This window comes from Chenopodium album, chromosome 15 (assembly GCF_948465745.1).
Source record: "Chenopodium album chromosome 15, dcCheAlbu1.1, whole genome shotgun sequence".
NCBI classification, from domain to species: domain Eukaryota; kingdom Viridiplantae; phylum Streptophyta; class Magnoliopsida; order Caryophyllales; family Amaranthaceae; genus Chenopodium; species Chenopodium album.
The window spans coordinates 855,738-869,573 of record NC_137848.1 but is presented as its reverse complement, the minus strand read 5'-3'; the positions used below and the strand labels follow the sequence as shown (position 1 = coordinate 869,573).

Genomic DNA, 13,836 nt, shown 5'->3' with positions numbered 1-13,836 from the left:
CCTTGATAGCTCATAACATTCGTAAGTAGACAACAATTTTGTTTTTGTTTTTGTTTTCGTTTTCGTGCATATGATCGACCATGAAACCGACTCAAGGCCAAGACCCCACTCACAAGAAGATCCTTTTGACCTCCCTCTCGGCCATGGTAGCCGAGTCAACCACCTTTCCAATCGACATAACCAAGACCAGACTCCAACTCCACGCCTCCTCCGCCGCAACAAACGCCTTCAAAGTGGCTATTAACATTGTAAGAAACGAGGGTTTTCTGGGTTTATACCAAGGTTTATCCCCTGCTATTATTCGCCACCTCTTCTATACTCCTATTCGAATTGTGGGTTATGAACATTTGAGAAATGCTGTTCTTGTTGCTCAGAATCAACGTTCTGATGCTGTTTCTGGGTCTCTTTCTCTCTCTTCCAAAGCCCTTGTCGGAGGTTTATCTGGGGTTATTGCTCAGGTATAAATTATTATACTTTCTTGCTTTTTTAAAAAAAATTACTCATCTTGATTGATTGAGTTGATTAATGATCTGGGTTTGAGAGGATTTTAACAATTTTTGTTAAGCTATATGATGTTTGATCTATTTTGTGTTTTTAGTGGTGAAATTTGAGCTTGTTTTGAAAGGGATTTAGTGGATTTTCCCCCTAATTTTGTACATAAATTTTTGGTTTTAATATAATGCTTGCTTACTTAACAAAAACAACAACAAAAGGTGGAATTTTTGGGCAACTTGTATGATTTGAGTAATAGTTATGTGATGGTGTTGTTTGATTTTTCTATAATGTGTTCAAGAGTGGTGTTGGAATGATGAGATAGAATTGCAATTTGGAAACGGGAGGAATAAAAAAAATGATATTGGAGAAAATGATGAAAAACTTGTGTGATTTGGGTTGGTAATTGTTATCTATCTACTTGTTTGGATTTTGGGTGATAGCATTTTTTGCTTTTTTGAATTGTCTGTAGTTAATCGATTCACAATGAGGAAGTTAAGATAGCAGTTGTATTGTGGAGGGTGTTGCACTCAAATTAAAAATATATGGGTTTTGTTTTTCTGAAGGAGTCGTGAGCAAAGCACAAATTCAAGGAGAATATTGGCCTTGGGTAGGCTGTTGATCCATGAAAATATTTCATCAGTGTTCCTGTATTTCATTTGTTAATTTGCTCTGCTTTATAGGTGTATGGAAGTCATCTTCTGCTCACTGTATTTCATTTCTTCTAAATATTGCCTTTCAAATGAGTCTCAGTTCATCCTAGCTATTATCCCCACCAGTGACTTCCTCTTATGTCAGAAATTATTTCTAATGTATATTAAACTATGGCTACTGCGTATAAGTGTATAACCAATGAATTATTTGGGACCTAGGTATGAGTATAGTTTTTACCTATAGCTTCCATGATGGTTGATAAAAGTTACTGTTTGTATTGATTTGGAAGGAGCATGCCAAACAAGTGAGACTTTCATGAGTTTCATCTTAGGATGCTAAATGATTCAATAACTTCTTCGTGATCATGAATTGTGGTGCTGATAGTTTGAGAAAGGACAACGTGGTGAACCAGATTTGCAAATCTAATCATGTCTTTGGCTCGAAACCATAAAAAGGGAGGAGAGGGGGGGGGGGGGGGGGGTGGGTGGGTAAGGGATAAAAGTTTGAGGAAGGGAATGAGCTTGCATTTTCCTTCTAAAACTTTCAACATTGGAAGAATTTGGTTTTTTATGGGCGTTTCCGAGAAGCTTTCTTATTGTGGTTTTTATAAAGATTAATTATAGGATTAGAAATGTCATTTTTTTTCTATGATGTTGTTGAAAATTTGAAACATATAACTATTAAAAATATGTGAGTTTTATATCCTAAATATATAACAGTAGTTCTTTGTATGAATGAATATAACTTCAATTGTTGGAATGAGTGCCTCACTTTGCCTCGACAATTGCCTTAGCCTCTTGTGTACATCGTAGGTGTTTTCTTGCTCAAGTTAATTTGGAAAATTTTGGGTGGGGTGCAGCTTGGTTTAGTTGGATTAAGTTGGCATAACAATTATTGACCTCGAAGTAATGAAAGCATTCATCTAAGGTGGTCACTTAAGAATGAATAGAGCATGCACTACGTACATAACTGTAAAAAGCTTAATCATGAGTCTGTGGTTGCCATGAATAATGAACTAGATTAATTCAACGTGATGATGATCAGAAAGTTGCAGACTTTTGGAGTTCTGTTATCATGTGTCACGTTTTCCTGCACATGTTGAATTAGAAGACATAGTTTAATGAAAGAATGCTAAGAAATACGAACTATGTACTCTTGGATATGGTCTCTTATTGTGCTGCTTTTGTTCATTTCTTCTGCCTCTAAATGATGGCTTTTCCAGAAGAAGTTTCCTTGTAAAACTTTTACTGTATGTGATTGCTTCTGGACTTGACTGGATCATAAATATTTATAAGCTTTGGGAACTAACAAGTTCATCAGGCACATTTTCAAAGTTATGGTACTTTGAATATTGCATACCAAAAAGATATGCTGGAGATGCTTTTCTCTTCTACACAGAGCGAGTTTGGTTTACATGACAGCTCTTGGGTTTAAAGGGCTTTAGATGTCATCAGAATACTGGTTGAAGTTTGGTTTGGTTTAAAGTGCTTAGGACCAAACCTAGATAACTTTTGCTGCTTGACTCGGTGACTCACTGAAGACTTATCATGAGCAAGTATTAAATTTAAGAATTAAATTTCGATGAAATTCAACACATGCAAACTTGTGACCTGTGAGCTGATTGCTTAATTTCTTTGTTGCTGTCTCTTATTTATGCTTTCATAATCTTTCAACATCGTTCATGCCCCTAGGTGTGCAGGTGGTGGCAAGCCCAGCTGATCTAGTTAAGGTTAGAATGCAAGCAGATGGTCGTCTAATCTGTCAACGTCTGCAGCCCAGATACTCTGGTCCTGTTGATGCTTTTAGCAAGATCATTTCTACAGAGGGTTTCTTTGGACTTTGGAAAGGGGTTGTCCCGAACATGCAAAGAGCATTTTTGGTCAACATGGGGGAATTGGCATGTTATGATCATGCAAAGCATTTTGTTATTAGGAATCAGATAGCCGATGACAATATATATGCTCATACTATAGCTTCTATCATGTCGGGCCTCGCAGCTACAACCTTGAGCTGTCCAGCTGATGTAGTAAAGACTAGAATGATGAATCAAGCAGCGAGTGAGGATGGTAGACTGATGTACAGAAATTCTTGTGATTGTTTGGTGAAGACAGTAAAGCTTGAAGGACCAAAGGCATTATGGAAGGGGTTCTTTCCCACGTGGGCGAGGCTTGGTCCCTGGCAGTTTATGTTTTGGGTCTCATACGAGAAATTCAGGCAGATTGCAGGTCTCTCTTCTTTCTGTTGTTTAGTCTTCCATAAATTTTGACAAGTTTCTTATGTAATAAATTCTTCTGATTTTTTTATTTTATTTATTTATTTATTTTTTTTTTTTTTTATGAAGACAGTCTGTATACTGAGGAAATTAGGCATTGCTTCCTTGATTTTAGTCCTGTTAAGTGCCAAACACATTTATACAAAAAATTCTTTCGTGTTGAGACCCTTTTGATTCATGTTTAATTGCATAGAGTTCCCAAGTGTCTGGAGCGTTTTATTTTTTCTTAATTGAGATTTGATGGGTTCTAACCTAATTAGATCCTAAACTAACCGATATGAGATTGACACTTTCATAAGTTGACAAATAAATTGTCATGTAAGAACCTCGTTAATATAGTATTAAGTTGACAAATAAATTGTCATGTATTAGAAAGCACAAAAATTAATAACGTAGCTCATAAGTTAGACCATGAATTTTTTGCATCAAATATTCAGCTAAATGCTTATAATTTGGGATTTCTATCACACAATTCACATAAACCCTATTTACTGATCATAAGTGAAACCCTGTCCATCTTTTAAAACTCGAATAATCACTTCCTTGAGAAACAGCCAACCCAATTCCAGTCCTACCATGTACACCAAGTCCAGTATAATACAACCTCCATTGATCATCATTTCCATCCATTTGAACCAAACATGGTGATCCAACTCCATTACAATCCCATCCATCCTCCGACACCGCCATCAAAACCGCCTTGTCGCTCACCGGCCTCCAATCAGTCAATCCATCCTCCGATACCGCCAGCCCAATACTACTCCTCCCATCCCTGGCAACACCTTCATATGCCATCAAATAATTCCCTGCTTTGTTATTTCTTACCACACTAGCATTCACAACCCCCATTTCATCAAAACACCCCTCACTACTTACCCCTTGTCCTATACTCTTAATCTTACCTAGCTTCACCCACTTAATCCCATCTCTTGATCTTGCGATACCGATACCGAATTTCTTTTCTTGAGGATCAAAGGAATGATAGTACATTCTCAAATCTCCACTACTATGGAAAACAACATGTGGGGAAGCAATGAACAAAGAATCCCATTCCCCTTTTGCACCCACATCAAATAATGCTCCACTATGATGATCACCTTCAATTCTAGCCCAATGCCTTCCATCTTGGCTTATGGCTAACCCTGGCAATGACTTATAAACACCCCCAAACCCAAACCCGAACTCGAACCTGAACCCAACCCCTTTTGCAGCTTCAGTAATTTGGAGACTGTAATCTTGTGGGAATTCTACCTCCTCAGAACACAAACCTGAGTAGTAAAGCCAATAAACAGCCATTGAAGCTCTAACTTTATTACTGGACATGATCATAACTTCACAAGGCCTAACACTTCTTGTATCAAATGCCCACCAATCTTCACCACAAGTCATCACCATACCGGTTCCGGAACCCGAATCCACAGCTTGCTCTCCCCTCTCCCAATGCACCCCATTGCTCGAAACCGCCAACCCAATTGAACCCGAACCCAAACCCGACTCGTTATCCGACTTACCACAGTACCACATATACCACCTCTCTTCATCATCACTCAAAAATCTTTTCACAACAGGGGAACCAACTTCAGCACTATCCCAACATCCAGTTTGACCAAGATCAAAGATTAAGCCCCTAGATGATGATGATTTAGAAGGGTTAATACTTGAGCAAGAAATGGGTTTCGGTGGGTTTTTTTCCGGGTCAATCTCACTTGGGTTAGAACCAAATTCTACATTGGAATTAGAATTGGGACTTGGACTTTCACCAATTATGTTGGGATTTCTGGAGCAGAGAGAAAGTAAGAGTGAAGGGTATTTCAGGGATTTGGCAAAATGGGGAATTAAAGTTATAAAGGTGGGATTTTTAGCGGAAATTGGAGTAGTTAAGTTGAGAGTGTTGTTGCTGGGTTTTGGGAAGTTAATGGCTTTCATGCTGCAAATCAGGTTGGAAATCTTGGAATGATTGATGGATAGCTGAAGAGAGAGAATTGAGGAAGATACAAATAAATATTAATAGCCACTCAGATTGTGACACATCAGCTTGTCATTGCAGACTGTCAATTATATTTGTGGTTCATGGTGGAGCTGGGGATATTAAGATTTTGGTCATTTCTATAAGCCATTTGGTTTATGTGGAATTGCACAGTCTTCTATCTTTCTTCTTTTAATTTAACTTATCCCAAGTATCAAATAGATGATTGTACAAATTCCAATATTTTAAAGGGACTGCTTGCATTGTCTACTTTAATCAACAGATAAAAAAAAACTAGTGTGCTTTTGTAATATAGAGAATTAATTCCAGTTGTTTCAATATACATACAAATGGAGGAATTTTAGACAAACCAAGGCCATATTACATAACAGCAGCAAAAAGCACTTTGTTTTTTTTTTTTTTTTTTTTTCCCCCTCCTGTTTCAGTACTTGAAGGAAGATATAGGCAACCAAATTGCTCTATAAATTGAAATTAAAGAAAGAAGAAATAAATAACTTTAAAGCTGAAGAATTAAGAACTCTGGCAGCTGTAATACAGGGATATACTAGCACCAAATGGGAGTTCAGGAAAATTCTGATTTATCGGCAATAAGCATCCAATGAGAAAAATCGTAAAAAATCTGATATTTGGTTTCTAAACTCTATAACTCCATCTCTAAACAAAAATCAATTTGATTTATGATTCTGATTCAGTAAAAGTGATCAAGCGAATCAATCAATCAATCAATCAATCAATCAAAGCCTTAATCCCAAAAGTGGGGTCGGCTAACATGAACCAAATTTGATTATTCCGTGTAGTCATCAACATAAATCTTTCTCCTCCATCCCTTACGATCCAAAACTTCATCCTCACGTAAATCCATGCACTTCATATCCTTCCTCACTCCTTCCAACCAAGTCATCTTTGGTCTCCCTCTTCCTCGTTTAATCCCTCCATGGTCCCACTCTTCCACTCTTCGCACCGGTGCACCCTCGGGTCTCCGTCTTACATGTCCAAACCAACGCAGACGATTTTCCCTTAATTTATCTACAATGCCCGCCACACCTACTTTCTTGCGAATAACCTCATTTCTGATTCTATCTCTTAAAGTGTTTCCACACATCCACCTTAACATGCGCATTTCCGTAACCTCCATCTTTTTAATATGCTCTTTCTTAGAAGCCCAACATTCTGTACCATAGAGCAACACTGGTCTTATGGCAGTCCTGTAGAATTTTCCCTTCAACTTTAAGGGAATGCTGCGGTCGCATAGCACTCCCGTGGCCGCTCTCCATTTAAGCCACCCTGACTTAATCCTGTGGGTCACGTCTTGATCAATGTCACCATTCTTCTGGATGATCGACCCTAGGTACTTAAAACATTCACTCATGGTCAAATCCTTTCCATCCAAACTCACCACTTCATTGCTTGTCCCCCTCTGAGTGCCAAAACGACATACCAAATATTCAGTCTTACTCCGACTTAGCTTAAACCCTCTAGATTCCAACCTTTGCCTCCATTGCTCCAACTTGACATTAACCCCATCCTTAGTCTCATCCACCAAAACGATATCATCTGCGAACAGCATACACCATGGAACCTCATCTTGAATTGGTCTAGTTAATTCGTCTAGAACCGTTGCAAAAAGAAAAGGGCTTAATGCAGACCCTTGATGCAATCCGATTGTAATAGGGAAATCTTTTGTCAACCCTCCGCATGTCCTCACATTTGTTGACACATCCCGATACATATCCTTAACTAGGTCTACATACCTTCGTGGGATACCTTTCTTCAACATTGCCCACCAAAGTATCTCTCTTGGCACCTTGTCATATGCCTTCTCTAAATCAATAAAGACCATATGAAGATCTTTCTTCTTTACCCTATAAAACTCCATCATTTGTCTTATCAAATGGATTGCCTCCATAGTAGATCTCCCAGGCATAAAACCAAATTGGTTATCTGAAATGCTTGTGCATGCCCTCAACCTTTGTTCAATCACCCTTTCCCACAACTTCATAGTATGGCTCATAAGCTTAATTCCTCGATAGTTAGAACAATCTTGAGCGTCTCCTTTGTTTTTATAAACCGGGACCAAGGTGCTCTTCCTCCAATCTTGTGGGATCCTTGTAGCCGTCCATATCTTGTTGAAAAGGTTTGTTAACCAATCAATACCAATCTTACCCAAACACCTCCACACCTCTATCGGTACCCCATCAGGGCCAACCGCCTTCTTAGGTTTCATCTTCCTCAGTGCAATCTCCACCTCTACTCTCCTAATCCTTCGCACATACTCCATGTTGATTTCTTCATCACTCATAGAGGTATCTCCTATCACAACTCCATTACTTCCATTAAATAATTCATCGAAGTACCCCTTCCACCTGTCCTTGATGCCCTCCTCTTGCACTAGGACCATTTGGTTCTTATCTTTGACACACTTCACCATGCCAATATCCTTCCTTGCCTCTTGTCTTCTCTTTGCCATCTTATAAATGATCCTTTCTCCCTCCTTGGAATCAAGCTTTTCATAAACCTCCTGATATGCCTTTTCTTTTGCTTGGCGAACAGCTGCCTTTGCCTTACTCTTAGCCTCCTTATCAAGCGAATCATGTAACAATAATGAAAAACCAAATGCATACGAATGGAGCAAAAGCGAAGGTGCAAACTCTTGGCAAGATAAAGCAAGGCTGCTCTAGATTTTGATTGATTCAAATTACTTTTACAAGAACTAAACGCCTCGCCCTCCAAACCTTTCCCGCATATCAGCAGCTCTTTCTTCTTTTAGCTTCTTAGCTATCTCTAGTATATGAGGATTGAAAAATCGGTCACGGACATGAGGTCGCTCCTCTGCCTGTATCTCCTTAATAGCACTCGGATATGGATTAGGAGGTGGTTTTGTCCCCTGAATATGAGCTATTTGCCTTAAACGCTTGTAAGCCTGCCTTTTGGATTTCTTCTCTCCTCGATATTCCATCTAGAGCAAATAGTAAAGTTAGCTTATAAGATCAAAAAAGATAATGAAGGCAGAAGTGCTATGTCCCTCCACGAATAATAGGTCATATTTTACTTTAAAGTGAAAACATACCAACTTTGACTGCAAAATTGTCAAAATTGATATTGAGTTTGTGTATGGGATGCAGAAATTTTACAGTGGAATGACAAAATTAATGGCCAAAGTTGATTTTATTTTAGCACAAAACTCAATTGTAGCCTTATTATTAAGGATAGAAGTAGAACTATGGAGATAATTGAGAAGTATATGGCATGAAGGACTGAAACAAATAGAGATTAAAAACTATATATACAGTCTCTCATACATCAGCTACGGCCAACGCTTGTTCCTCTCTTACTCCTTGCTCCTTCAATTCGAGCACTCGCCCAGCAAAAATACGGGCTGGAACAGGACTGAAACCATTAAACCTGCTCAAAATGAAGAAAAGTCATAAACCAAACCAACAAAACTTTGTCTCATAATAGAACATAGCTGGTCTTGGTGTTTTATCATTTGCTTGATTCTGCCAAGCAGCAAACATTGCATTGGAGTATCATCAACAATACCTAGCTAAAAGTCTACATACTGAAAATGAAGATTCAAGCATAAACAACTTCACAGCCAACAACAACGTCAATGAGTATCATTTACCACTCACATATACAACTGATCATGTTACAGTATCTGATGTCAAAATTCATAATAAAATATTTAGAAACACAACATCTGTAATTCTTTTTCTGTGATAAATTCATTACACATTCAAGTGCCTGAACATAATACAAACACATTAGCTTGGTTTGGACAACAAAAACTAGGCTCCATGACCATATCTAATAAACAGTACAAAGAAGAAAAATTAAAGGTATGGAAAAAGACATACTTGATAGGATCTTCAGATTTTGACTCTGGATGCTTCTGATAGAATTTATTTACATAAACATCCTCAGGAAGGCTGATCGGCTTCACTTTTCCATCAGAACGAGGAAATACAACAGGAGGGGCCCTAGACAGCACAACTGAGAGTAATCAAATTTCAAGTGATATAGAATAATCTAAAAAGACAATTACTTTAAATTTACAGATTGAGCATGAAGTAGATATCAAATACTAGAAACATGAGGAGGCCAGCACATCATACACTAGAAGAGTGGACAATCAAAACTCCAAATTATAATTTTCTGAACCCGAAGAATATAAGTAGTCATGTTTCACATGGAACGTTAATGAAGCACAATTTACGGATTGACCACAAGTGATTTTCCATATAGGTTTAAACCTCCAAACACCAAACAGGTAGTGATGGTCGTGTAAATTTGAATATTGATGAAGAACCCTAAGGCAAAACTCATTATAGGTATTTCATCAATCATCATATATAACTTTCCCCAGCCACTTTCGATTTCGAGAAATTTCCCCAGCCACTTTCGATTTCAAGAAACTTGAATCAATTAATTCGTAAAGTTCCCTAAACTAAAGCATAGATAAGATAGCAAAATTTAACCTTTAATACCAAATTCCAAATACAGCGAAAATCAACAACACCCATCAATGAGAACAACCTAAAATTGAGAAAAGGGTAACTACGAAATGCATCAATTGATCAAATAACATCTAAAAGCAGCAATTAATAAACAAGAAAAGCATTCAAAATCACCAAACAACTAGAGAATACTATGAGATTCAATCAATTAAATAATCCAAAAACGGCGAAAATCAAACCTTTATACTACTTAGGGTTTATGAAACTACAATTTAGCAACAAAATACAGAAAATTAACAATTGGGAAAAAAAGAAATGCATCAAAGAACAGAAATTTAACACGAAGCATTAATTTTGACCAAAAAAAGGGGAAGGAGAAACTAACTTTTGCATGGGTTTAAGCCAAAGGGGCTCAGATTTAGCGAGACCCTTAACCAGCTTTCTGGTTTTAGTGAGAAGATCACCCTTCATGTACGACATTCTCGTCTTCGACTTTCTCTCTCCTCACTTGGGCACTTCTTTCAACTGCTGTCTCCCTCTCCTTCACCGGATCTTGCTTTGTCTTCTTAAATGGTTAACCCAGATTATCCTAGCCTATGCAGGTACGGTTTGAGTTTGAAACTTTGATTCGGGTATGGTCGTATACTTGTATGGGTCTGGGTCTGGGTCTGTGTCGAGAAAATTCATTTTCTTTTTTATTTTTTTTTTGAAACGCGAGAAAATTCAAGTTAATGTTCACTCCGTGTTTTAATAAGTGTTACACTTATCAAATCTGATCGTATTTTAATACTCGTAAGTGTTATACTTTCTTTTTTGGCAAAAAAACTACATTTAAATATTATATTTCTCTTCTCAAAGTCCCCACGTAAGTCCACTAATACTTTATTTTATTATATTTTCTTTCACTTTCGTTACTTTTCAATAAACTATTAACCCTACTATTTTTTTTATATTATTTTAATATTCCAATTATCTCACTTGCCTATTATTTTATTTAAATCAATTAAATTGCCTAAAACTATGAGCCGGTCAAACTATAACACTTATTAAAACACGGAGGGAGTAAGTCTACTTTACATAAATTTGTAAATCAAGAGGTAGTATAGACAAATAGTCATTGCATCTATCAAATTGGGATATCTTTGTCTTTTTATCAACATTTTTTATTTAATCCGAAAAAAGTGGTTGATTTACAAACTCAGTTGATTGAATGGATGTCCCTCGTCTGGGTCTGGGTCTGGGTCTGCGTCACCTAATTCTACTATCTTCGATTTTTAACTGCATAGGTGTGAGTGTTTAATAACAGGGCACAATAATTATAGGAAAGTGAGGAAAATAGAGTAAATACTCTTATCATGTAATGAGGTTTGTTGGAGATCTACATTTTTTTTAGGGTAATGGCTAATGGATAATACTTGTAGTTATTTATTTATTTTATTTTATTTTATTTTATTTTGTTGTGTGTGCGCGCGCAAGAGAGAGGTGAGTTAGGAATGAGGGATTGAGGAGGGAGGGAGAGAGAGAGAGAGAGAGAGAGAGGTTTCGAGGAATTGAGAGGAGAGTAATGGTGGTCGTGGTGGCGGGAGAAAAGAGAAAGGCAGGTCGTGGTGGTTGTTGTGATGACGATGAGGAGTCAGGATGATATAGTTAGGTTTTGCTAACGTCCATCTAAATAAAAACATTGCAAAAGGGTATGATTTGTCCACTCACCTGAGACTTTCACGTACTCCGTAATTTTAGATATCTTTATATATAGCTTTAATCAAGTTTAGTTTTACTTCGGGTGATCATTATTAGGTCGGGTCAAATCGGTTGTCAGTGATCAATATCCATTCGGGTCGGTAACAAGTTCTAACCAGTTATAATCGATTTCAAGTTCTAAACAAGTCGATTACTAATCGGGTTCGGATCATAGTCAAGTCGAGTCAAATTGGTTTTCGATTAATATCAAGTTGATTACAGGTTCGGGTTCATAAAGTATCAGGTCTATTCAGTTATCAGTTTATCAGTTAATGTCAGGTAGGGGTGTGCAGAAATGGACCTGGACCGGAAAATCGACCGGGACCGGACCTGACCGTACTGGACCGGGGGATTTCGGGTCGATCTTCGGTCCTCACTAATTGGCGATTCCGGGTTTCCGGTCCGGTCCGGGTAAAAACCGGAATATTTCGGAATGGACCGGAATGTATATTTTTGTAATTTTTTGTGTGAAAAATTTAAATTTTTAAAAAATTTAGGTGCAAAACTTGTAATTTATAAATTTTAGGTGTAAAATAGGAAAGCATGCAAATAAAAACAAAATGTTAAAAATGTATGTATATATTAAGATACTAAAATGCCAAAAAAAAAAATAAAAAATAAAAAATTTGTGATTTTTATGGTGACTCAGCCTAGATGATTTTATAGGTGTCGTTGAGGTACATAAAGTCGTGAAATATTGTGTTTTTTTTATTAAATTATACAATTTGTATTTATAAAATTTTATTCTACTCTGTATATAAAATGTACAAGTATATTAATTGCGTAGATTGGAGTTATTATGCAAGTGCTAGCTGCCGCAGCCGCAGCCGCAAGGGTAGGTGAGACAAAACAAATCTTGCTTACTCGTCAAAATTCCATTTAATAATGCTTATATTATGCGGAGAAACGTAGAAGATTTTCTATTGCTTTTCAACTCATTTTCAATTAATCTTGGTGAGGAACTCACTCTGTGATTTTAAGGTCATGAGTTTAAGTCCCACCAACTGATTAATATCATTGATGTAAATTATTTTCAATATTGAATCATTAATAATGTAATTGACGTTAGCAATTCACTCAAATATAATTTTTAAATCCAATCATTAAAGGAAATATTTCAGCCAAAAATATGTATTATAACAACTTTAAGTATGACTTTCCTAAACTTTTGAGGGAATAATGTAATTTCAGCCAAAAATAGATATGGAACTTTGAGGGGACCAAAATGTGGTTAGGGGAATAATTTCTCATGTTTTGTAGGAATTACAATTTCCAAAACAAATTCACTTTTCATTTTTTTCTTTTAAATGATAACCAAACAACTATTGATAAACTCATTTTCTATAAATTTGTAATTCTCCCATTATTAAAGTGCAATCAAACAAGATCTTAATCTTTTTGTTTGTACTCTATACAAAGTAATAGTTAACCAAGTATTCCTATAACATTGATCGAATAACCCTTACACTAATGAAAAAACCCATATAATACTAAGTAATCCATGTAACACTGATCTAGTAACCTTTACAAAACTATTGAAGTAATCCCGTGATGATTGGCCGTGTGGACTTTTAATGAAAATTTGGATATAGGACATCTTTTCCTTTTATTAAATAAAAACTTTGGATACATGAGCATTTTTAAATACTATAATGACATGAAACTTTAGAGAAATGAGAAGTGTTAGAGCTGTTTTAATTTATATAGCAAAGGTAAAAACCATCAGTGTATTATGATATTTTTGAGAAAGATTGATGGGCTCATTTCTGATATTGATCCCATCAGATCCCATCAATATTTTAGGAAACATAATTAATGAGATCTTTGATATATATTAATCCCATCAGATCCCATTAATCTTTCCAAAAATATAAATAGTTGGTATAAACTTAATTTGAGATGCAAAATCAAGTTGTGATTGAGTACCAAAGTCAAGATTTGGAATGTTGAAGAGTTAAATTACCATACGCATGAAACTCATTGAGACAATAAAGAAAACAAATGAAAACGAATGTGGTTGAGTACACTTTAAATTATTGCCAATTTGACGTGTAGGCCAAGAAAATTTAGTACTCCCCCGTCCCAATATATAGTTCATATTTATGTTTTTTCACAGTATCAAATGCCAATTTTGTGGGTTTTTCTGATTACTTGTATTGAAAAGTAAAAAGGTGACGCATGTGATGATCATTTCGCAGCACCTTTCTGCGGCTCATTTCTCATCTGCCCTTTTA

At 36.5% G+C, this 13,836-nt stretch overlaps 3 protein-coding genes across 3 annotated transcripts; 1 reads left to right on the top strand and 2 right to left on the bottom strand.

Annotated features, from left to right (window-relative positions):
- Nucleotides 1-70: 70 nt before the first annotated feature.
- On the top strand, nucleotides 71-3,706 carry LOC145581482 (mitochondrial uncoupling protein 3-like). Its single transcript, XM_081638492.1, has 2 exons — nucleotides 71-458; nucleotides 2,846-3,706. Exons 1-2 carry the CDS (start codon nucleotides 81-83, stop codon nucleotides 3,410-3,412), a joined length of 945 nt encoding a protein of 314 aa, XP_081494618.1. The 5' UTR covers nucleotides 71-80; the 3' UTR covers nucleotides 3,413-3,706.
- Nucleotides 3,707-3,792: 86 nt separating this feature from the next.
- On the bottom strand, nucleotides 3,793-5,371 carry LOC145581481 (uncharacterized). The gene has a single exon (XM_081638490.1). The coding sequence runs from the start codon at nucleotides 5,342-5,344 to the stop codon at nucleotides 3,914-3,916; it is 1,431 nt and encodes a 476-aa protein (XP_081494616.1). The 5' UTR covers nucleotides 5,345-5,371; the 3' UTR covers nucleotides 3,793-3,913.
- A 2,618-nt stretch (nucleotides 5,372-7,989) lies between these two features.
- On the bottom strand, nucleotides 7,990-10,407 carry LOC145582638 (uncharacterized). The gene is made up of 4 exons (XM_081639617.1): nucleotides 10,248-10,407; nucleotides 9,263-9,385; nucleotides 8,705-8,807; nucleotides 7,990-8,361 (listed from the first exon to the last, which is right to left on the bottom strand). Exons 1-4 carry the CDS (start codon nucleotides 10,340-10,342, stop codon nucleotides 8,116-8,118), a joined length of 567 nt encoding a protein of 188 aa, XP_081495743.1. The 5' UTR covers nucleotides 10,343-10,407; the 3' UTR covers nucleotides 7,990-8,115.
- Between the last annotated feature and the right edge of the window lie 3,429 nt (nucleotides 10,408-13,836).